This window comes from Crassostrea angulata, chromosome 1 (assembly GCF_025612915.1).
Source record: "Crassostrea angulata isolate pt1a10 chromosome 1, ASM2561291v2, whole genome shotgun sequence".
Taxonomy (NCBI): Eukaryota; Metazoa; Mollusca; class Bivalvia; order Ostreida; family Ostreidae; genus Magallana; species Magallana angulata.
Genome location: NC_069111.1, coordinates 22,843,709 through 22,868,673, shown reverse-complemented (window position 1 = coordinate 22,868,673; position 24,965 = coordinate 22,843,709). Strand labels below are relative to the sequence as shown.

At 33.6% G+C, this 24,965-nt stretch overlaps 3 protein-coding genes across 4 annotated transcripts in view; 2 read left to right on the top strand and 1 right to left on the bottom strand.

The window, feature by feature from the left end:
* LOC128178578 (uncharacterized) overlaps positions 1-6,918 on the bottom strand; it is a 35,843-nt gene extending 28,925 nt beyond the window's left edge. The window contains exons 1-3 of the mRNA XM_052845824.1: positions 6,773-6,918; positions 6,520-6,596; positions 1,769-1,826 (exon numbers count right to left, since the gene is read on the bottom strand). Coding sequence (XP_052701784.1) covers positions 1,769-1,826; positions 6,520-6,596; positions 6,773-6,852 — 215 coding nt within the window. The 5' untranslated portion in view covers positions 6,853-6,918. The remainder of the gene's footprint in view (positions 1-1,768; positions 1,827-6,519; positions 6,597-6,772) is intronic.
* Positions 6,919-8,618: 1,700 nt separating this feature from the next.
* On the top strand, positions 8,619-15,430 carry LOC128178554 (dynein light chain Tctex-type 5-B-like). The gene is made up of 5 exons (XM_052845791.1): positions 8,619-8,737; positions 10,897-11,061; positions 11,258-11,357; positions 14,679-14,769; positions 15,047-15,430. The coding sequence occupies exons 2-5, from the start codon at positions 10,912-10,914 to the stop codon at positions 15,210-15,212; spliced, it is 507 nt and encodes a 168-aa protein (XP_052701751.1). The 5' UTR covers positions 8,619-8,737; positions 10,897-10,911; the 3' UTR covers positions 15,213-15,430.
* Positions 15,431-20,029: 4,599 nt separating this feature from the next.
* LOC128187060 (glutathione S-transferase A-like) lies at positions 20,030-24,941 on the top strand. 2 transcript variants are annotated; one of them, XM_052857150.1, is made up of 6 exons: positions 20,030-20,275; positions 23,535-23,600; positions 23,705-23,785; positions 23,898-23,982; positions 24,243-24,307; positions 24,534-24,941. In XM_052857150.1, the coding sequence occupies exons 1-6, from the start codon at positions 20,108-20,110 to the stop codon at positions 24,750-24,752; spliced, it is 684 nt and encodes a 227-aa protein (XP_052713110.1). In that variant the 5' UTR covers positions 20,030-20,107; the 3' UTR covers positions 24,753-24,941. The 2 variants fall into 2 exon arrangements, with proteins under 2 accessions (XP_052713110.1, XP_052713101.1); XM_052857141.1 differs by having other exon boundaries at positions 20,032-20,275; positions 23,898-23,978; positions 24,239-24,307.
* The last annotated feature ends 24 nt before the right edge of the window (positions 24,942-24,965 follow it).

The following is a 24,965-nucleotide window of genomic DNA, read 5'->3' as shown; positions in this document are numbered from 1 at the left end:
CCACTATATTTAAAGCTATTTGTAGGTTTGACACTTACGCCGACTATTATCTGTTGATCTACATGTGTTTTGTGACCATTATTGATGTAATCACCTGTAACCTGTCCACAGTGTACTAACTGTAGACCTCCCCAAAGAACAAGCAGGCACCATTTATTGCTTCTAAAGAATGAATGAGTGAATGTCTGTAAGCAAACATCATTACGAGGTCACAATCAGGACAATCAAGGTGGTTTATTTAGGAAACTCAAGATTTCAATGTTGATGAGAGCACATCATATTCAAAACATAATTATTGTTTTAAAATTTTCAATTTGTAGAATTTTGAACATGCCTAATGCATTTCAAAATTTCTTATATGTAAAATAAACTAGAATAGTCCTATTGGGACTAATACCGGTACCCCCGCAAGGCTAATTTCAAATGGGACAAATAATTGAATTTAACAATAAAGGATTGCGACACACAATTGAAAAAATTCTAGAATTGTAAATTTATTAATAGTTAATTTTATTGTTATCTTTGAAAGACAGTATGTCTCGAAAAGGAGTTGTCGGAATGTCAAATACCTCCTTCAAGACCGAGAAAATAAGCACCGCATTCAAATTTCTGGTACATACGCAGCTGGTAGAATCATTGTGCACTTTAATTTAGCAGCTGATCAGAAAAGTTTTACAAGCATTGGTTGCAATGTTGCATTAGTATTTGAGTATGTTGGGGGTGATCGTATAATACATCACAATATATTCTCAGAAAATCCCGTCAGATACTTGTTCAATCAAACGAAAGAGTTTGTCCATGTCACATGCTGTTATTCATGCATTTATATTCATTTCAACGATATAAATACAATATTCTTTTAGATCATCGGAAAAACTCTGTTGAGAAAACCTTAATACCCAATGTATATAGACATGTATACAGAAGCGAGCCTGTTTCCCTCGGGGCTACACACTTTTTTTAATATAGGCTCCACCCCCACCTGAATAAACCGACTGGTTAAAAAACCTCGGCCTTTAACACCAGGAAAGGTGAGGCAACTCCGATTCTGAAGACTGCATGTTTCTGTCTTTCAATCGGAACTTTAGTTATCAATTAACTGTGTCTTTTATATATGATAACTATGTAACAACACAATGAGAGGACATGAACACCTCATTGTCAATTCGATCATCAATTTAAATCCAATTCATGCTAATTTTTAAATGTTCTGCTTTAAAGAATCATTGATTCGAGCAACTTTGTTAATCAAAGCCTAACAAACAAAAGGTCAAAGATCAATAAATTATATTGAATAGCTTAGTTAATGTCATACATGTTCTGATGCCTTAAATATACACCATTCTAGAATCCTTGGTCCTCCCTATTTTCAACATTAATTAAGAAAATTAATGATGTTAAAAAAAATACACTGTCAAAGGTAACTTGCAACACATCAATGAAACTGATTCAGCATTAATTACATATACACTAGATGAGATAGGTGACAAACATTCACAAACACTCTGGCTGAGTTCTCTGACTTAAAACACCAAAATCAAATTAAGCCATATAGCAAGCAATTAATTACGTCTTTAAAAATTTCCTTTTGCAACAACCAGAAACCTTCATTGCATTCAAAGCTTAAGCATAATATATACCTTTCTTCTACCTCTTCTAATATAGTTTCCATTGCACCTAGTTCCTGCATGCAACACAATTATGTACATGTGACATTCTGTCCTGCAGACTGGCCTAACAGAAGTTATCTGCTCTTGATAGTACTTACTCTATGAAGTAGATTGCGCCCTCTGGTGTCACGGCTTGTTCCCAACCATCTGGCAGTCCTGAAATAGAAACCAAACTGTGTTTAGCTATCATGCTTAAATTTACACTCATTCATTTAATATTCATAACTCTGATTTTAAAACTTTGGTGTAAAATAACTAAGGATCATGTTTACTTGAAAAATCAATCAATTCTATTTCTATATACTACACAATAAGATATAACATTAATTTGATTTTGAATTGCTGATTTAAATGATCAGACTTATCTTGATGTCTATAATGAAAATCAAAATTGTCTTGCACCATATCAAGATCAAATCTTCATGTAAAATAATGCATAAGTTTTCTAAAGCTTATTTTTCTCTGCATGTATTTAGGGGTGCATAAGGGTGTATATGTTTAACCAGGGTAAAGGTATTAAACCTGTAATAACCCAATTTTGAATTTTTAACCATTAATATGTGACATTATTTCCCTTGCATTTTTTCATTTTCTACAGTAAAACTCCTGTTCACAGGTTAAGTCTGTTATTCTCACAAACTGAAGTAAAATTGCTAAGATGAGATAATAAGTAAGGGTGCAGAATTTTATTCTTGTGCTGCAAAAACCGTTTTATTTATGATACCATGCAGGAAAAAAGAAACAACAAATATAAAATACTGTCATGTACTGGGGGTTTTTGCATACAAAAAATCATTTACAAGAGCTAAACTTGATACATGTTGACCAACACTGAATAAAAATATTTCATTATAAAATCCCCCCCCCCCCCCCAAAAAAAAATATATATACATGAAAACTTTACAAATATGCCCATCAGCAAGAAAATCAAACATAAGGTCCAAAATAATATCTTAAAAGCTTTTATGTGACAATGACACAAGAGCAAATTATAGTTAATATTTATTCACTGAGTCTCACAGGTATTCATATTGACTATATTAATTGCATACCTGTAGTTGTAATACAGCACTGTCTATTATAGTGATGTAACAATCGATTATTTGTAAAAGTCAAATTAACCAAATTCAACGTTATAATTTTATGGAGACAATTAATCCAAGCTGACCATAGAATGTAATTCTTACTTTGAAAGAGTTGCCAACCTCTTGAGGACCAAACAATTACAGCTGGTTTTCGGCCCCGCTTCATAGCATTTATATCATACTTAACCATTAAATTCAAATTAGTCTCGAACTGTCCACATGAAATTGCAGTTAAAAACAAGAAGCAATCGAATAACTTCCTCCATTAAGGCTGTTTTCCACTTCAGTTAAACATGTGCAAAACATAACACAGGAGCCACGTTTGATCTCTCATGTTATGGGAATATGTTAATTCATACAGGTCTGCATATCAATAACATTGATAAAATTTGCTTTATCAACATGATCAATCATATCAAACAGTTTGTAATGCAAGTTAGTGCATCTCAATCAAAACACATCCAATATGAAGGTCATAGGGGGAAAAAAAGAAGAGATAAAAAACAAAGTCCAAAGTCGTTAATTGTCCCTCAGACCTCTAATCATAAGGCTGTCAGACAACACAGACGTCCATTAAACACGAACATCATTTGACATTTCCCACCTCAGGTTTCCACCTAATGTAACACTTACACACCAGCACAAATACTTTTTTCTTTCTTTCCTGTGAAGTATTATGCCCCCAGGGGAACCGAAACTAAAGAAAATCACATTTTTCTAAGTGATTGTGTTGGTATATACACATGTAATACACAATTTATCAATTGGACACATCCTTCTCCCTTCCCCCAAAATATCTATGTTTAGTGGCTCGTAATTGTCCTTTATTAACAGTGTAACCATTTTTCTTAATGGATTTGAGCTAATTTCGATACAATTAAAAAATACTTTCAGTCATAAAAGAAAATGGAAGTATCGTGTCTGGACATTATTATTCCTTCATACAAAGTGTTTTTAGCCATAAAGGTCTTGACAGTGAGTTCTGATCTTATCAGTAACCGTGGATTTTACGAGTAAACAAAAAATTCATATACTTACTGGTTCTAGTCTATCACGAAAGAAAGTTTCCTGAACATAATATTTCCTGAAATCTAGTAACTTGACAGTATCAAGTTCATGTCAAATATAAATAGCAACAGTCTGGTGTACCTGTATATTAAATTCCTTGTCAGGCTTTTTTTTTCTCTTTCAAATTTGACATCCTGCGTACAGATTGACTCGTGTGGAAAATATGACCATTACAAACATTTATAGCATTGAAGCATGTGACTCACCTTTAATTCATGATCCACAAACTCAGTGTAAACTTAATAGTAGTTAAGTCTCTTTTCTTCACTGACCAACTGACAATACCAATTGAATCGAAGAAAAGGCTTCAAGTCAAATTAATGCCGCCGGTATCCAAATTTTTCACTTGTCCTCACACACACACGGCAGACACTGAATGTGAATTCATCAGCATAAAATCATGACACCTTTCCTTCAACGCTGCATATTTATATATATTTTCTATGCAAAATATTCCGGAATGTGAAGGGCCATTCAGAGCAAGTACATTATTTCATACCTAAGCCAATAGTCCTCTTAACTCAGCTGTTTTCCCCCCATTGAAATCTCCTCCTGGGGTATCCATTTGTTTTTGTTTTCAACAATAGGTGTGACGAGAGAAATAGATAAGAAGTGATCTTACTTAGGCGATTAGTCAGGACTTTTAAAATGACTGTCCATCTGTAAACTGGGACAGCCGGGCTGGGCCATATAAAATATAAAGCAAACAAAAGCCAACAAGTGACACTAAGGAAACTTGATCCCCCCCAATAAATGCTGAAGTTTGTTAGCTCTTTGCAAACTTCTCTTCAGTTCACTGGATATATGACTGAAGTATCCGAACAATTCAATGTCCAGCCCAAACTGTCATAAATCAAAGATTAGCATCTGATCATTTTTACCTGTTCTGTCAATTTCCTTGGATAGGTGTCTACATAAAGGAACAAAAGTCATGGCATGGGTTTCTTTTGATATACCGTAATATAAATCAGACGTCATAAAGTCTTTAAAATCTAATCGAGTCTACATCTTAATACTTTTATGTTTGTTTGACCTATTGATTGCTATCGAGTTTTCTTTTCAACAGGTGCAAGTCATACTGTATAACCTTGCCTGCTATAATAAGCATCCATATATACATGCATTTTGAGTGTGAAGAGAAATTCAAAACAAAATGTTTAATATAACACAGTTTTAACCAAACCATTTCAAAACATTGTTGTGTGTTTCTGTGTCAATGCTTTTACACGCATCTGTAGAGTTTAGCCTCATCATGGCTCATATTTTTCCATTTACACTACACAGGTACAATAACAACCCGACTGTTTAGATTTAGTTCCCACATGACACGCTTGATCAGTGGCATGTACCTGACCTTTCTGGCTAGTTTCACTGGTAAATACACACAAAATTATGTCATCTGGTTTCATATTGCACAACAGCTGATCTATTTACACACTATCATCTTCCAGCATATTAACGTCACACATGTTTTCTATTCAATTAATACTATAAAAGGTTATATCTAAGCTTTTGTATTTTACTTAAACTAAAAACCATGATGCCTTCATTGTTATTTTTAAATTCCATTTTCAGAAAAACGTTAAGGTTTATCAGTAATTTCTTAAAAATATATGATGTATAAGTAGTTTTACAGTACGTTACTTGATTATATTTCCTTGGAACATAAACCACTCTTTCATCCAATCAGCAGTCGCTAAATATTCTATTAATATTTTTAATCATTAAGAATTTCTCTAGTTTTCAATTGACCTTTTACAGAGCTGTAAACAAAAGGCAGTCGAGAGATAATATTTCATTAGAGCTTAACTTTTGATCAGCCAATCAAAAAGTGGGATATGTTCTAAGTAAATTAGATCATATTATTAAATTTATGCAATGAAGAAGAGGCTTGGTCGCTTCGCTCCCTCCGTCCCCTTTTTAATCGCATGAATTTTTCTTAAATTTGTTGTATTAACTTGCGAGTACTTGTATAGTGATTAAATAAGAAATTTGTTAATTTTAATGTATTCATTAATCCTGATCTTCACACACACACACACACACGCACGTGTGTGTAAGTATATAGTACGTACATGTACTATATCAGTAATAAAATACAAGATAGATTAATTAGATTGCAGTTATCTGATCGATCCTGTCTCCCTTAAACTATTATATTAACACAATCATATATTAATTAATGCATTTTGCAACTATACATGCATTTGTGTATTATACCAGTGTAAACTAAATAAACAATGAACTTGACACACTTACAGCCATCAGGAGAAAAAGTGAATTTGATGACCGATTTCACTTTAATCGAACACATACATATAAAATTAGACTGTGAACACATCTTTACAAACATTTAAATGTATATTTTGCATCACAGTGTAAAAACTAATCTTTTTACGATACTTGTACAAACTTATACCTATAACTAAATTGCGTGATGCAACATAATAACCTCCTTCGAAGAATTATATAGCTGTCAATAAATTAAACCTGTTAACATTTGGTTACTAATATTGTACATCTATGTAAAGATAGATTTTATTCATTCAGTTTGCGGAATTAAATCTCTTAAACGCTTAATGTCAGATGATGCCACGAAAACACGACAAGAATTCGTAGATATTATCTGACAGAACATATGGTTTTGGGTCAGTTACGAGTTATGTCCCTTTGTAAACACTGTCGCATTTTCTTACCTGGTACTCTGCTATGGCCCGTTTGCATCGGATTTCTTTTTAGTGGATGAAGCCACGAAGTAGTACGTGTTTTATCACTGTTCAAAGAAAGAAAACGCCACTGACTTTCTATAAAATATTCGTATTCTAACCTGATCAGTCAGGTAAATATCTTACCTGTATCAGGTGTTAATGGGACAAAAATCAAAATTTCAAGCGATTCCTTCTTAATTCTAAATTTTTCATTCAATTCTTCATTATTCACTTTACTTACTCGATGAAAAAGACTCTCCCATCCCTCGTTACTCCGAAATTCACTAGCGGATGCCTCTCCCGCAAAAAATCAGCCGCCATGTTTGTGGGAATTACCTTTGGCTCTTCCGGTTTTCCACTCAATCGTCATAGGGTGGGGGGGGGGGTCGCAATACACAGGTACAGGGTGTATTTATATTTCCAGAAAACATATTTAAAAGACATTCAATTTGTTATTTACAGTGACGGTAAATAAGATGTTTTAAAAAGTCTCACTTTCAGTACTCGTCCCAATACACAAATATTATCAACATTTATCTGAGAATTGGCAACTGATCGAAATCTCGCGATCTCAATCGTAAAGTATTCCCAGTTTAAATCAGAATACCTCTCCAATAAACAATTATATTGAAATATAAACAGCTACACTCTATTACCAAAACATTCAAAATATTGTATTCATGAGTTTATGTTTTGTAAACAATAATAAAAGAGGAGTTTAGGAGGCAGTTGATTACCCGTCGTCCGAGATTTTGCCAATGTTTTTTTTAGCTGGCCAAAATATTTTTTATATATTAATAATTAATAAATAATAAATAATAAAAGAGGTGTTTTAGGAGGCAGTTGATTACCCGTCGTCCGAGATTTTGCCAATGTTTTTTTTAGCTGGCCAATATATTTTTCATATATTAATAATTAATCTTATTTTTCAATTTTTTGTTTCAAAAACGTCTAAAACCTATGCACATTTTTCATAAAATTATATAAAGTCATTATCTCAGTTTATTAATATGTAGTTCTCAAAGTAAGGTTGGTCCTGTAACAATTTTCACCAACAAAACACGCTAATGGCGGAGTTGCCAAAATCTCTGTATTTATTTAGTACGAGAAACAAAATTTCAAACGAGAGAGAGAGAGAGAGGAGAGAGTATTGATACAATGTCGTTATGATAAAGATATTAAAAACGTATCGTCTTTAGTGATACTTCAATCATGGCCAACAATGAACACCAAACTCTACAGGCTTCCATGATATGCAATTCAATAAAACACATTTTCAGTTTTAATTATATATGCTATAAAGAAAATTGAAACCAAAAACTACATATTTAATTATATTAGAAGAGGTGCATAATTAAACATAATCATTATAATAACAAGATTCTGACACGCCATGGTTTTCAACATTTAGACTTTGTACACTTAATTGCTAAAGTAATTCTAAATTTTCACGTTACAGCTCATCATTGATCTCAACAAGACTTGAATCTGGCAAGATCCATTGACACTTGTCGTCTAATGAGCAGCAACACTGGTCGCCATGATCGTAGGTCGGCACCATGTAACACTCCCCCGAACCCTTTGCACATTCACCGCCGACGTCCTTACAACCATCAGGGGATGAATAGTCCACGACACAAGATAGAGTCTTTACAGACTGCAGTAGAAGCAAAGCTACCACAACCACGAATACTTCCTTTTTCTCCATTTTTCAGAAATGCCGATTGAAGCACTTACTACATAAATTCAAACGAACAAAATATTATTTACACAATAAATGTTTTTTTTAACTAATTGATAAGTAATCAAAACAAGTTTAAATGGTTGAAAAAGAACAACATAAGAGACAAACCTAAATAAGTCTTTCAAATTTCTTGGCGCCAAGAATATTTTTTGTAGTCAGAGTCCGACGATAAATAAATAACAATCGAATTAATTATATGGCTGCAGTACTCTATAAAAGAAATACCGAACGCTCCAAAAATATTTTTTTGTTTTGATTATATTATTAATAAAGCATATCGACATAATTGTTCTTATTCTTACATCTGGGTATAAATTGAACACAATTTTGACCACGACTGTAGTGTTGTCTGTATCATCTATGCGTTTGTCTGAATAAGTTCACAATCTTTTTAAAACAAATGGTTTGACGAAGACAAGAGAGTTACCAGAAAGGGAATTTTTGAAATATCACCGTATACAAGTAGGTTTATTGTTGTGTCTAGTAGAGTCATATGGGTTCGGCCGTTGGCACTTGACTTTTAAAAGATGGAGCACACTGACTTAGCAAAAGAAATTGGAAAATTTTTCAATGAATGGAAGCTTTGTATGAATGCTCGCTCTCTCTCTCTCTCTCTCTCTCTCTCTCTCTCTCTCTCACACACACACACACACACACACACACACACACACACACACAGAAGGAGAGAGAGACACAGACAGACAAGCCGTAGACAATGCAAAACTTTATGCCTAGAGATGAAAAAGAAATGTTTATTTATTTTGAAAATGTAGAGGAACTATAAGTACACCAGGTACCACAACATGCAAGTTTATATCCTATGTTGTGCACGGGGTGTATGCCCTCGAGACGTAAGAAAGAAGGTTAACCGACAATTTTTGTCCAATTTCTTAACTTATGAACTTGTTCTTACGAAAAAAAAAACCAATAGGTATGAAAAAATCAACTTAATGAAGTCACAAGCTTATCTTTTAAAAAAATTGGTGAGCTCGCGATGTAGCCATCATAAAACGCAAAAGGAGATTTCTAAAACATTGGTTCAGAGGGGCCAAGCCCGTTTGAACATTAATTTCAACGTAACCATAATTTATGGTTACATTGAAATTAATGTTCAAACGGGCTTGGTCCATGTGCATTGGTTTAATTTTCTGAATCGATCTTTAACTAATAGGAAGGCACGGCGGACTGGGGTGGAAGTCTATAATTTTGTTTTAATAGAATTGTGAATCTAGAGTAAGCTTGGCGATGTCGTAGCTCATTAACCGTGCTTTCATTATTCTGTATTTACTGTAATTTCAATTTCGAGGCGAAAATTTTCAATATCAGTAGAACATATGTACTGTTTTAAAGCAATCGTATCTTCTCGGGCCTTTCCGGCAAGCTCACAATTTGTGAAACTATTTAGATAACGAACGTAATTAATAGTTTACAATTCGTAAACTAAAGTTAAACCTAGTTTATCAACTAAGCAACACCTCTTTTTTGTAGAATTTGGCGTGCAATACACTTATCAATATCAATAATATGTTCAAGCCATTTCTAAAATCGTTCAGTGATCAACAAATATATATATTTATAGCAATGTCCTTGGCAAAGATATAATTGATTGGATAGATCTACGAACTTGTGAAAATTATACTTAATTTGAGTACCAAATGTGAATAATTTTGTATAAATTTAAGAAACAAAAAATGGGTGGATGTATTATGAAGAAAAAGTTCGTTTGTTTAACATGGAATCGGAATTATTGCAGGATCGATTCGAGCGGGACTTGCTCTTTTGATTGTTATTTTATTACGCAAGCAGAAGGAACTGACGATTAATATTTCACCGTGATTTATAGCAATCTAACATAGCTACTTCTAAATCCAGCCACCGAAGGCAATAAATACGAGTAGAGATGGCCCATTCGTCACAAGGCACGTTACCTTATTGCTTGCAACAATCACGCTCGCATAAAAAGATAGGGGATCAAAAACTTTTTTTTATAATAATGTTTTTATCAATACTGTCGTTGGTAGTTTAATTACGACCAAAGATTATTATAATGAAGACATTATGCAAACACATTTTTATTTATCATGATAAAAGAATATGTAATATCTTTACAATAGTCAGTGCGACATCGCTACTCTCGTGAAATTTTCAAACCGATTGCTCTGTTCCTTTTGTGTAAACGTCTCTTAAATTTTGATGCGACATTTGTGAACGCGGAGATTCCTTTAATCATTAATCAATGAAAGTTACTTTTATTAGGTTTTGATTTGTCTCTGTGTAATTACGATCGTGCTTATTCTCAAGTCCTCATACAGCCATTAAACCGCACATGAACTGTTGATTTAACGAGGGACTCTCGAGACTAAAGTGGCACAACAGAGATCATCAAACCAATCAATCTCAGCGTCCGTGGATACCTAGCTTCCTTTTTACCATGGAAACCGAATAAGCACCTTTCTATAGTCTTTATGTGAATCAATCGCCGATAGAGACTCACAAGGACAACATACATGTACAGCATGCTAGTAGTAGTACAAGAGGTACACGATACTGCTGCATGAGAACGGTCTGTAACTATATATCTATACCTACTGATGATCCATCATTTACACGCACATGTTTAGGAGGTTGACAGAGCGATGACGGGAAGGGATTTAGGAGCCAAGGTGTCCAGCCTTTTTGACGTGGTCGCCCTACACCGACCCCTGAAGAACGCAGGTTCCAGCGTCATCTCCTACGCCTGTGATCCTCGCCATGACGAAGACGTGGGGCTTCATAGGGCGAAGAAGGTATTTTTTTCATGTCTCTGATTTTGAACTGTGAGAGATCGAGTTACTAAGTATTTAATTTTTCACATGGAAAATATGCATAATTTTGAAAAAAAAAGAGCATCGCTTTTCATTGACAAATTTTGGTTATCAAAATATACCCCCAAAAAAAAATAATAACACACTTACTTGACTGATATTTGGGGTTTGTTTAAAGGTTTACTACGAGAACACGTATCAGTTGGATCCACCATCAAAGTTCAGAGCGGACAAAGTCAGGCCCATTATAGAGCAGGTCCTGCAAGTTAATCTGGAAGGTAGGAGGGAATGATTCCCTAGACAATCAGTTTTCAACAATTCACCCCTAAATATTAATATACCGGCTTCCATTATTTAGAAGGAAATGAATTCGATCACAGGTTTAGCGTTAATTAATACCCAATATCAGACTGACACAAAATTTGCCCCCCCTCGAGTTTGACATGATTAGCAATCATTGTTTTAGCAAGCATGTGCACCTGCTGCTGCTGCATACCACTGCGTTTATGTTTGTAAAACACGTAAGCAACGGGAAGGGGTTTGAGTATATCAAATGACAGAAACATTGAAACATCAATAGCAATTTTTTTTCCGAACATGAATTCGTTACTGATTGCTTGAAATGGACATCAATTATCAGAACTCTATTAGATTTTGTATTCTTGGGAAGTGTCTATTGTATATGTCGATCCTATTAACGGCGCTATCGGGCAATTACATGTTTTCTACTGATATCTCGTGTTTCTATGTACGAGGAGAGAGCATCGAACGTCAGAGATGGCTAAATGAACATAAACCTAAAAGGCTGGTGATGACGACAGACTCAAACGAATACCACAGGCACCTGCTATTATTGATTTTTCCAATAGTAAAAATATACCCCCTTCCTAATGTATTTTTCTCATTACAAAAAGAAAAATGTACCCTCTACCTAATATATATTTCTAAAATTACGTTGGGATATATTTTTAAATATTGGAATTATTATAAGAAAATACCTTCAGGTGCCTGTGACGTATGAACATACATGTATGTATAAGTTATCAAATGCCAGGGGACTCTTGCACAGCCAATTGAATTGTGCTTCACGTGAAATTCGCTTGAAGCTTCATGTGAAGTCGTGTGAAGTTATAGTCACGCGGGCAATTTAACGTGGTTTTTCACGTTTAATTCACGAGAAAAATAAGTGAGGCACAATTGTCTGTGTAGGATCACAAACGAACACTATATTCCCTTCTTAATGTATTTTTCTCATTATAAAAGAAAATCTACCCTCTATCTAATATATTTTTTCTAAAAATTACGTTGGGATAGATTTTCTTTAAGGTATTCGATGTATAACGACCTCATTTTGTACCTAATAAATGAATGGTCCGATATTCTTAATCATGATATCATTTTGACAGTGTTATCAAATAAAAATACTCCACCAAAGGAATTTTCAAAATTTTGATTATGATCCAACTAATTACACCTTGAATTTTGCATTAAAGTCTATGCACAACATATGTTTTAATAAGATATTGTAAAAAGTAACTTAAAATTCGTAGAACTCTCTTGGTTAATACATGCATAAACTTTCTCTTTATTAATCTATGAAAGAAAATGAATCACTTACCGCAGATATTTTGACAAAATTAAAATTTTCTTTTTTGGTCAAGGGGGAGATAACTCATTAAAAAATTTTGAAGTGCAAAATGACTGGCTTTTTATATGTTGTCAGTCATGTGAATTTGGTTTATTTCACTTTCATTGTTACCTCGCAATACATCTTTAACTAGTTTAAAATGATTCAAAATTGTTCAATATCCCTTCATTATACATTGAATACCTTAATTGGAATTATTATAAGAAAATAACTTCAGGTGCCTGTGACGTATACATGTACATACATGTATAAATTTTTAAATGCAAGAGGACTCAGCAAATTGAACTGTGCTTCACGTGAAATTCGCTTGAAGCTTCATGTGAAGTCGTGTGAAGTTATATTCACACGAAAAATTTCACGTGGTTTTTCACGTTTAATTCACGTGAAAAATGAGTGAGGCACAGTTGTCTGTGTAGGATCACAAATGAACACTAACCTTGTTCTAGTGGTTCTTCAAAGAAAGTGGTTCATCATAAAAATTGATATTATCTTCCAGGAACGAAATGGGAAAAGTATGGATACATTTTTATAAAGCAGTGAAGTAATTATCATATGCTTTTAATTAAGGAATAAGGAATCATCCTCCGAGTATTAGGAGGTGATCAAAAGAGTCGTGGGTGATCAAATCCAAAAAAGCCCGAGGAGCTTTATGATAGATTTGATCACGCCCGACCGTTCATTGTATTTCATCACCTCATAATACTCAAAGAATGATTCCCTATTACTTATATAAACGATAAAATGCTTTCTTTGGTGATTCATTCGGGATATGAAGGTAGTGACATTGCAGAAAAATACATAACCCGTTAACTCGGGTTATGTATTTTTTTCTGCAATGATCGCTACCTTCATAACCCGCATGAGTCATCAAAAAGCATTTTATTGTTTATATTAACATCTGTCTTAACTAATTAATAAATTGGTCATGAAAAGTAGGTAAAATTCACTTTACTGCTAATGTACATAAGTATGTTATCTAAAAGAGACAGCATAATCGTCTTCTGTGAGACTTTGAGTCTGTCATCATCATGATTATTTCGTGCAGTCCGTGATATTTCGTATGTCGTTGTACATGTAGGTTTAGACCAATCGACAAACAGGGCGTGTCAATTTCAGACCTGCCAATTTCTTCTCAGTTTCAGCCGCTGTAGATTTCGACCAATCGATAAACAGGGCGTGTATGTTTCAGTCTGGCTGTTTCATTGGAGCTATGAATTAACTTTAAGGTTTTGTAAAAAAAAAAAAAAAAAAAAAAAAAAAAAAATAGAGGGAATAATACTTGGTAGATGTAAATATATTTATATATTAATTTTCAGCAATTGTACGATTACATTTTGAAATAGTCATTGATGAAATGTATTGGACTTTTCGTTACAAAATCGATTCGTATAGTTATCACAGACAAAGACACTGGACAATGTAAATATTACAAAAGTATTTTCTTCCACAATTTTATCTGGAAAAATATATTTTATTAATACTATAATAATATATAGTATTAATCTGAAATTGATAAAACAGAGGTTGAAAGAAATTTAAAGCTGATCGAGATACAGGTTTAGGAATCAGAAATACATCCGTAGATTTATCGCATTTTTTTAAAAACTTCCAGTCTATTGGAAATGCAAAATAAACCCCGTTATTCAATATTACTTATCTATATATGTCATGAGCTCGAATTCAACTGGGGCTTTTATATTTGTACCTTTCGAAAAAAAATTAAAACATAATTTTAGTCAAATTTTCTAAAATTTGAAAATTATAAACCGGTGAAAGTATTTTGATTATATTGAAATTTTATCCACGTTAATATTGATAGGTGTCCCATACCACCTTTATAGCAACCATTTGCCATTTGCAATTTATGATATGCCAATGGTAGAGAGAACAGCGCAATTGGACATAAATTAGTAATATTTGACATAAATTAGTAATATTAATATGTATTTAGGAATGAAGTATGACCCCATAGAATGCTCCTATCTGTCCAAAAAGCTGTCAGACGAAATCAAACACAAAGTCAAGGAACTCAACTTTAAGAGGTAAGTCACGTGTACCGGCACCCGCCAATCAAATCTTTTAGCTATGCAGATGCACTTGCCTATGTAATAAACTCTTTAATTCTAAGAATAATTCCTACATATTTTGAACATAATACATGTAGTTCAAAATTTGTAGTCATGCCATCTGTGAACGGTTTTTACGTCAAACTATTCCCTTCTTTCATGTAACAGAAACAAAAGAAAGTCTGTACGTCCATATACTGGTACTTTAATACTAAGTTGTGGACAGGTACCAATATAAGCTTCGTCTTTCTAGGTACAAGTTGGTGTGTACCGTGACGATCGGACAGAGGCACGACCAGGGGGTACAGATTGGGTCCCGCTATCTGTGGGACGCCGATAGGGACAACTTCGCCGCCGCCTCCTTCCACAACCGCCACATCTTTGCGGACGGCTCTGTGTATGCCCTGTATTATGAGTGAATGGACGAAACAGTGCCCCATTGCGGTGCGCCTGCCTCTTACTATGCGCGTGCTTACCTGTTACATGCAATTTTCTTTAAAACTGATCTAGTAAATTTTTTTTTAGCATGTTACCATTCGAAATCAAAATAACTGATATATTCTATTGAATTTATTTTGTTGTTGTTGTTGTTATGTAATTAAATGTGTTTATGAATTAAAAATTTATTTTAAACGATTATATCAATTTTATTTTGTTTGCAACTAAAGATGAACACAGATATACATACACTCATCAATTAATATGAAAAAATGTACACTGAACAAAATATATCACAAGTCCATGTACATGTATGTAGAATACCGATATTTTCAGGAGAGGAAATCAATTTTCCAAGCACAGTTTTTCCTTCTCAAGATTTTTAATGGCGATATCATGGTAAAACTCGTGAAACTCGTCAGTAGCAAATATCCTCTGTCGCTGACAAAAGCCCCGTACACCTGGGTAATAGAGATATCAAAACGTAACAGCGAAATCATTTATTTTCGTGGCTTGACTTTCAATTATATAGTTCGAAAAATAATTGTAAACATCTCTCTGACTGAGAGACTCATTTTAAAACACCCCTTTGCATTTAATCTATTCTATCTATCTATACTACTATTATTGATATTAAAATAATAGACTCGAATTTTTGGGCTTTAATGCCGAGAAATCGGAAGAGTACTGTCTTTTGTTATATATATTTTAAACATCATTGGTACTTGAAGATTACCAATTTCTTTTTATTTGTTCTCAATCAAGCTTCGCCAATTAATAATCAACGAAAATTCCTTTAAAAAATCCGGAAATTATCTGGATTTTTTGGATTTTACAATCTTGCACATGCGCATTCCATTCACGCTAAATCACGAGAGGCTCCTTAGTTTATTTTTCCACAATATCACAGATGCATGGATAAGATCAGATAAGATGCATGGATAAGATATTACAAGTACGTGTAAATTTTCATTCAAAATTTGTCTTATATTCTGTTCATCAAAGGAATACGGGAGATAACTCTAACTCAAAGCATTTAATATGAATTATCCCGAGAGTTCCAAATGTCAACATGGTGTGTAAATTCGAAGCGAGTCAAAAACGTTGGAGAAAAAGTGTTGAATTATTCATTAAAATGAAATAAATTTTTAGATGAAAAATTGACTGTAATTTTCAATGCAGCCTCATTAATTTTCTCCAAAATCGTTTCGGAGCGATTCTGCATTTTTTTTAGCTACAAAACTATGGCACGCCAAATTCACAAAAATGAGCTAATCATAGTTTCACAGTTGATGGTTGTGAACTATAGTTTACGGACAGAAAACTATAGTTAACGACAATAATCTATATTTCACATCCGTAAACCATATAGTTAACGCGATCATCTATGCTTCAGAAGTGTAAAACTATAATTAACACTGAAAACAACCATTTGCTATTGCAAAACATAGACAAGTTTATCTGATAAATATATTTTCACGAGTGTGAAACTATGATTAACAACTCTTAACCATAGTTAACGAATGTAAATTATAGTTTACAGATGTGAATCTATATTTATCAGCAAAATCTATCGTTAACGTTATTTGCAGATAGATAAACTTAGATTATCATTCGTTAACTATAGTTTACAACCGTTAAATATGGTTTTTCAGATGAAAATTATAGTTAACGGATCAATAATTATAGTTAACGAATCGTTAACTATAGTTAACAATAAACTATTGTTAACTATAGTTTACCGTCTGTAAACTATAGTTAACAGTCAATACACCTGGTTTATCATCTGTGAAACTTTATTTAACGCCGTTAATATATATTTCACATCTGTAAACCATAGTTAACGCGATCATCTATGTTTCAGAAATGTAAAACTATAATTAACACTGAAAACAACCATTTGCTATTGCAAAACATAGTTTATCTGATAAATATAGTTTCACGAGTGTGAAACTATGATTAACAACTCTTAACCATAGTTAACGAATGTAAATTATAGTTTACAGATGTGAATCTATATTTATCAGCAAAATCTATCGTTAACGTTATTTGCAGACAGATAAACTTAGATTCTCATTCGCTTACTATAGTTTACAACCGTTAAATATAGTTTTTCAGATTAAAACTATAGTTAACGAATTGTTAACTACAGTTTGAGTTTCGTAAACTATAGTTAACAGTCGATAAACCTAATTTATCAAATGTGAAACTATGTTTACTTCATTTTATGAATTTGGCGTGCCATACCCATACATAACGGGGGTGAAGGCTTGTTCCGGGACACAGTTAGATTATTCTAACTAAGCAGCGTGTAGTGAAATTAATAGCATTATAGTAGTTTTAAAGCTTGGTTATGTAAATGTCAACAATACGGTGTGTCGATATATCTATTCTTAAAAGTCCGATATCATATTATGCAAAGTCAATCCGTGCACGCACGGGCCAAAATCTAGTATATAAAATCTTTCTACACATGGTAAAAATTTTCTAACCGCTGATCTACACTTTTTATACTCCGGATCAGAAATAGGAGAAGGGGGTATACTGTTTTACCTTGTGTGTCTGTCCGTCCGTAACAAAAATTTCTGTCGTATTTTTCTCAGCAACTATTTATCGCAGATGCTTGAAATTTTAAGACACCATTTGTTTAGGCATGCCATATCGTGGGATATATTTTTATATAACATTTTTGAATAATTTTTCTCGTTATGTCACAAATGAGATAATTTTAATACTATGCCTTGAAAATTGCTGAATCACACCGGAAATAGTTATATTGCCCTCCCGGAAAAAGTCATATTTCACAGGAAATAGTTGCCCTACCGAAACTGTTATATCACCCTCGCGTGCAATCATTCTGCGTAATGATAACGTCGGGTTCAAAATTTAGCTACAATGTAAGCAAACGTAAACAGTTCCTCGAAAATAAAAAAATAATGTCATGACAGTGTCTGCTATTCAAAGAGACTTACTTTACATGTAATTATTCAATTTGAAAAATTATCTTCTTTTTGAAAGCATCGATCGACATTATATAAGAAATTGAATTGTAAGATACGAAGATGCATTAATAATCAAAATACACATGTTAATGAGGTTAATATAATCTTAAACAGATTTTTATTTTTGAAAATGTTATATAACATATATTACATGTCTTCTCGGGCGACAGTTTCGGAATATTTGTCCCTCGGTGACAGGAAAGCCCTTAAGTGTTATGTCGCCCTCTGCCTTCGGCATCGGGCAACATAACACTCCAGGGCTTTCCTGTCACCTCGGGGCAAATATTCTGGTAAGTCGCCCTCGAAGCCATGTCACCCCTTCGAATGTTATTGTCATTTAAATTTTAGACCACGTGGTTTTATTTGACCCTTTCAGTTTCGCAGTAAAAATCGTGCCTCGTGTTTATAGTCTAGTTCATAGAATCTATAGGTACTATAGTAGTCAAATATTAAATCTAGAGGTTTATTGATTTTTAACTTTATCTTCATTAATTGGTGAATAAAATGTGTTCTAGAAATAAATGTGACAATACAAAAAATAGTTTTTGTCAGCTGTTGCAACAATTAACATGCTAAGTAGAGATCCCCCCTGAGGATTAATTTTCGATCCGCGCCTGACCTAGTAATAGCATCAATAGTGAAACAGACTATACAATTTTATGCAGAATGTTCACTGAAAATGACTCGATATACTAAGTTTTTATGCAAAACAGACATCCATTATTTTTTTTTTAAACATGGTATTGCACACCACAAGCATCAAACATGGATATGATTTTATTAAGCCACGCAATGTTTATATTTTCAACCACTCAACACGTGGTTGAACACGAACGTTAACTCTGTTCTGAATATTATCGTTTAATATAAAAAACCGCTAAATGGTGAAATAAGACGAACTTATTAAAAGAATATCATGTTTTAACATAAACCAAAGTAGGATACGATATGAAAAACGACCAGTACTTACGATTTTGAAAATATTATCCGAACACTTATACTTCCGCTCGAAATTTCACAGGAACTGAACAAATCTCGGTGAAGTCTCGTGAACTTCCATTCGAGCACCTCTGGATTTATTACATACTTAGCAACGATAAAGAAAACATTCCGAACACATTCGCAGGGGTGTAATATATGTACATGTATAGTACCAATCGGACGTCAACTTCTTGTTAAATGATGACTTTGTTTATTTTTAGCCTAATTTTTCAAACAAATTTTTGTTACCGATTTCTCATCAACTATTTATCGTAGATGATTGAAATTTTAACAAACTATTTGTTTAGGCATGCTATATTGTAAGATATATTTTTGTACTAATCGGATGCCAACTTTCTGTTAGATGTCGACTTTTCTTATTTTGCATATTCACATTAGAGCGGGGGTATCACTAGTGAGCATTGGCTCACAGATACCTTGTTAATGCATTACTAGTATTTTGCTCCGAAACATGTTGAAGATAGCGTTTAGAATGTTTAAACGATTTATATATATATATGCAAATATTTGGTATTTGATAAATTATACAAATTTTCGAAGGTTAAGTCTGCTCACTTTGAACAAAAGATCATAAATACAAGTTTTTGAGGATTTTTAAGAACTCCTCAATTTATGGTATAAAAATACGCTTCAACGGTACAACAATGCCATTGTCCTGTGCAATATTAGTTTGAAAGGCTTAAACTCTAGGATCTAGGGCTCGGATTCTCCGCATTTAAATGACAAAAGTTCGCTCTAAAATTTCAACCCATTTCGCAATGACCTCATGAACCTATATAAAAAGATTTCCCTCTCGGCATTCCATACTACTTCTGATTCTACACACTGTACACACACGCACGGTCAGTGAGGGTGGCAATATCATCATCATCATGGCAGAGAATATGTTTCTGTTCTGGGGGTCGGGCAGCATTCCCTGCTGGAAGCCTATGATAGTTTTGGAGGAGAAAGGTTTCGGGGGATACAAGAACAAATTGATAACGTTCAGCAACAAGGAACACAAAGGGGAGGATGTTCTAAAACTCAACCCCCGAGGTCAGGTACGCAGATATTCCGTGTAACATGGTATGCAAGCCGTGTAATTAATTGTAATTAATAGTATACATGTACGCGTAAAGCATTTACATGTAACAGTCCTTTTTTATTTACTTTTATATTTATTATGCATAATGCATGCATGGGGTTTAAATTCAAATCAATGAGTGACATTTAATCCATTAGCACCAGTTCTGTATTAAATTCATATCAACGTATTAATTGCTAATTTAAAAAGCCAGAAACTATAATACCCGATAGCGAAGGTGTTTGCATTAAGTGGTGTAATAATAAATTATATATTATACAGGTAGCTGCAAAATACAACCCACCCCCACCCCCTTTTTCAAAATAGTGATTGTCAAGTGAAAATAATGAAGTAAACAATAATATGTGTGGTGTGGGATACTTTTTCTTTTGATGTAATTTTTAACTGTTACAATTTATAATTATGTCTATTTTGCTCTTCTTTTTGAACTACCACTGTCGCAATCAATAACCATGTCTTCTTTTGCTCTAGTTTTTGAACTGTCACAATTGTTTGTTTTTTGAATTGGCCGTATTGAGGTTTGCATTTCATATTAAAGGGACACGAAGATAAAATTTTTAATAAGTGCAATTTAATACGGAGTTTGTTTTTAAAAAAGAAAATTGAGTTTCCATGTGAGATATAGTGCAGCGTAGATTGTAGACCAATTTAATATAGCCGCAATTAGCAGTGGTACATGTTCAGGCCTGTTAATTGTTACATTAACTGTGGTGCACATGATGTTATATCTTATCAGCAAGCATGTTCCAATAAAAAACCTCTTATACGGCGGACTTTAAAGGGTGCATACTGGTGTAGTCTAAAACAATTTTACCATACAATGCACTTGACAATGCATTAACTCAAATGAACAGTAAACCGTGCAATTAGTCTTTGGTATGTTTTAAAATAATATTTGTTTTCTTAACAATCAATCCTTAGCATGGGTTTGGGGGGGTGGGGGTGGGGGGTTTGTATCGTCAAGTAGAATCTGGATCGACCACTATGAACTTTTAAGAAATTATGAAATTTTAAGTGTGAAAAGATTCTATCGTTAATTTTCACCAATGAAGTTGTGGTTCGCCCGGCAGCATGCCACTTGACTTTCTACTAAAATACTACCCAATTTTCACGAAATTATCTTGTATTTGATTTGCATTGTAAACTGTGAATTGTAACGTTAAAGTTTTTTAAAGTCCATATTGTGAATTCAGGGGAAAGCTCAATTCGTTACACTCGCTCAAGTTTACGCTGAATAAAAACTACAAAACGAAACATAAGTCCAACAAGTTGTATTTAGGTTGGACTATACATAACGGTAGATGGTATTAAAAAAAACAAAAAAAACCCCGAATCTTGGAGTTTCGAGATGACTGCTTAATAACGTGCGAAGATTCCAGCACGGACAGTCCGATATAATTCTGTACCAAAAATCGACACTAACGTGCGGAAATCCAGCACAGTTAGTCCGATATCACACACGCTTTACTAACGTGCGGGGTTCCAGCACAGTTAGCCCAACCGTACTCCTCCAGATCTTAAACCATGCATTCTCTAGCGGTTTTTTTCTTTTCTTTTTTTTGAAAGACATTGCTCTTTTTTCGATAACAAAGATATGGTAGTGACATGCCAGAAAAATAAACATTCACACTCATAGCCGTGAAGATAATTTATCTTCAAGCTACTGTGGTTTCATTAATATTCAAGGGTATCAATTTTCGTGGATAAAGTGAAAATCACAGTTTCAAGGATATGTAAATGCGTGGCCAATGACCCCTCAATACAAAATGTTAATAGAAATTGCATTTCAATGAACATTTAATTTCGTGGATCAACTTAAAAACGAAATCCACGAAAATTGGTATTCAACGAATATTGATGAAACCACAGTATATGTATAAATGTTCATTTTTTTTTTCTGGCATGTCTCTACCATCTCTTATTTATCGAAAAAAGATTTGAAACAACGAAAACTAATTTAATTTCAAGTGATATACATGTACATGCACTAGATCGAAGAAAAGACCGAAATTTCTGAAATCTGCACGTTCTGTTTCTTCACCCATTGCATGTGTTAACTCTTAGCAGTGGCGTAGCTGCCGTTAGGCACAGACACGTGCCTACGCATTATTTGAAGACCAAAAGTAACGTCACATTTTAAAAAAATAAATTTAAAATATGTTTATTGATATTAAATAGCTTTTAGACCAAAAAAAAATTAACAGTTCAAAGTTTTCAGACATCCCAAAGAGGCTTAACTGATTGATCCAAAAAACGAAGATTTTGCAAATGAAAAATTAATGAGTTAAATTAGGAAATGAAAATCTATTCAGAAAATCAACATTTACTGTGCTGCAAACAGAAATAAAACTTTTAAAATAAATACAAAATAATACATAGTGCTTATAGGTAGTTAGTTTGATTTTCAGTAAAACAGGTTAAAGCATTAAGAAACAAACCGAGTCTGGGCCCTGATAGGGCGTTGTGTTTTACACAATTAGAACGGTTTTTCATCGTGATTTGCTGTTTATATGCTTTGTGCTTTGTATTTCAAATGGGGAGTGAAGATTCAATTGAGGATTCCTCCGCGTGGTTTGAGCTGGGTGATATATCACATGAGTGATAGCTAATATCCTCTCGTCGCTTTTTCAGAAATAAAAGGTTTGTGCCGGGTAAACGTGTCCGGTTTTGGTCCGTCCCAGGTTTATAATATTTGGCCATAATTTTATTAAATGACATTTTTTGTCGAAAATGTTGAATTATCTAAGTATTTAAACTTAAATAGCAATGATAAAATACACAAGTTTCCAAATTCAACAATGTAATTCGCTTAATATCGCCAAAATGTGTAACCCGGGCTCGCTACCCATTTTAGTCACCTGAAAAATGAAAATGTGTAATAAATATTGAAAAACTCATTCTGTGATAATAAAAATTTTAGCGAAGACAAAGCAAGTTGTAATAAAGTATACCTGCAAATTTCGTGCAGAACAAATGAGTATTTTTTAAGAAATCAACAAAAATCCGGTTATCAGTTTCGAAAATCCCGGCCCGGCCCGGGTTTCGCTACCCATTTTAGTCACACTTTTCTGTTTATAAATTTATGATCAGCAGAGAAAATTGAAATTCATCCCCTATAAACGTAATTGGTACATGCATGCTTCCGTTGAATAATTTTGTTTAGTCTGGCAAGCTTTTTGGAAAGCTATTACTTATATATAATTATATTTGTATAGGTACCTACCTTTAAAGATGGAGACATCGTGGTTAATGAATCCAACGCAATTTGTGAATACCTCGAGGTAATAAACCTATATACATGAACATATGTAAGTAGAGAGAGAGAGAGAGAGAGAGAGAGAGAGAGAGAGAGAGAGGTCCCTAATTTTGTTCATTGCTTCCCTAGTGTACTTACAAAGACAAAGGGACACAACTCATTCCTACTGACAAAGCCAAGAGAGCTCGCGTTCTCCAGAGGATGCACGAGGTAAATACACTACTGTAATAATGTATAAACCGAGATAATGCATTTGATTAGACGTTATCACCAATTGAAACAATCTTAGGCATGTAGAGGTTTTTTTAATCATTAAACACAGGCTGCCGCCAACATGCAACAGAAGCTAGTATTGGACCTACTCTATTACTTCTTCCAAACAAAGGAAGAGGATCGCAAAGAGGCAAGTTATGTTCTTTTTGAGAATCATATATTCATATGTAGTACCACATGTAAATTGCATTGCAAATGTAAATGACAGAGAAATGTAAATGAGTTTGACGAAGAAAATACACATTATCACTGTTTAACCCTAGTACACATTACAGAACGTCTTTCTCAAGGAAGATAAAAAAATCTTTCTTGTACAAATATGTAATGAGGCATTTATTAATTCTATAACTTTTAAAAACTGTTGATGAATGCAATATCATTTGTTAATAGGAAGAAGTTGCCAAGAAAGTAGAGGCTGCAAAAGAGGAATTGGACCGCTGGGAGGCATATCTTGGGGAGGTACTGTATCTAATTTTTCTTGGTTGTTGGTATTTAATGTTTTTTCAATTTATTCACTTTTGCGAACGAGGAACTAAAGTTAATTAAATCATCCGTTGTTCCATCTTACTCAAAACAAAAAGAATATTTTAGTGCATAATGATATTTAACATGATGTTTTCAGCAAATCTAATTTTCAAAGGTTACTACAATCAATTCAGTTTTCAATTTCACATTTTCAATCAAGACCAAAGCCTTTGTGGCAGGACCAGATTTTAGCATGGCTGATGTGTGGTTTTACCCATTCATTGCCTTTTCCGTACGCATGGGTTTGGAGCTCGAGAAATTCCCCAATATGAAGGCCTACTACGACAAAGTGACAGCCCGCCCCAGCATTCAGAAATCATGGCCGCCTCACTGGAAAGAGGAACCAGCCAAATTTTCGCCCTTCAAGGGAAGAATTTGAAATGACTGATATTTGAATGTTGAAACTGGTATCCCACATACCATGTAACAATTACTTGTAAAGCTATTTATCTGTCATTCTAATGAAATGGAAAAACTTTTCATTTTTTTCGACTCACATTTTGTACATGTATATGATCATCATGGATCATTTAACATAAAATGAAATAAACTAATATTACTTTCAGAATCTGTTTTGTATTTCTTATGCCTA

Excerpts from the sequence above, each read along its gene's own strand:
- LOC128178554 (XM_052845791.1), top strand. The coding sequence starts at position 10,912 with ATGACGGGAAGGGATTTAGGAGCCAAGGTGTCCAGCCTTTTTGACGTG. Across the intron at positions 11,358-14,678 it reads CCTGCAAGTTAATCTGGAAG|GAATGAAGTATGACCCCATA; the intron begins GTAGGAGGGAAT and ends ATATGTATTTAG. Across the intron at positions 14,770-15,046 it reads AAGGAACTCAACTTTAAGAG|GTACAAGTTGGTGTGTACCG; the intron begins GTAAGTCACGTG and ends TCGTCTTTCTAG.
- LOC128187060 (XM_052857150.1), top strand. The coding sequence starts at position 20,108 with ATGGCAGAGAATATGTTTCTGTTCTGGGGGTCGGGCAGCATTCCCTGC. Across the intron at positions 23,983-24,242 it reads AGAGGATCGCAAAGAGGCAA|AAGTTGCCAAGAAAGTAGAG; the intron begins GTTATGTTCTTT and ends GTTAATAGGAAG. Across the intron at positions 24,308-24,533 it reads GGGAGGCATATCTTGGGGAG|ACCAAAGCCTTTGTGGCAGG; the intron begins GTACTGTATCTA and ends TTTTCAATCAAG.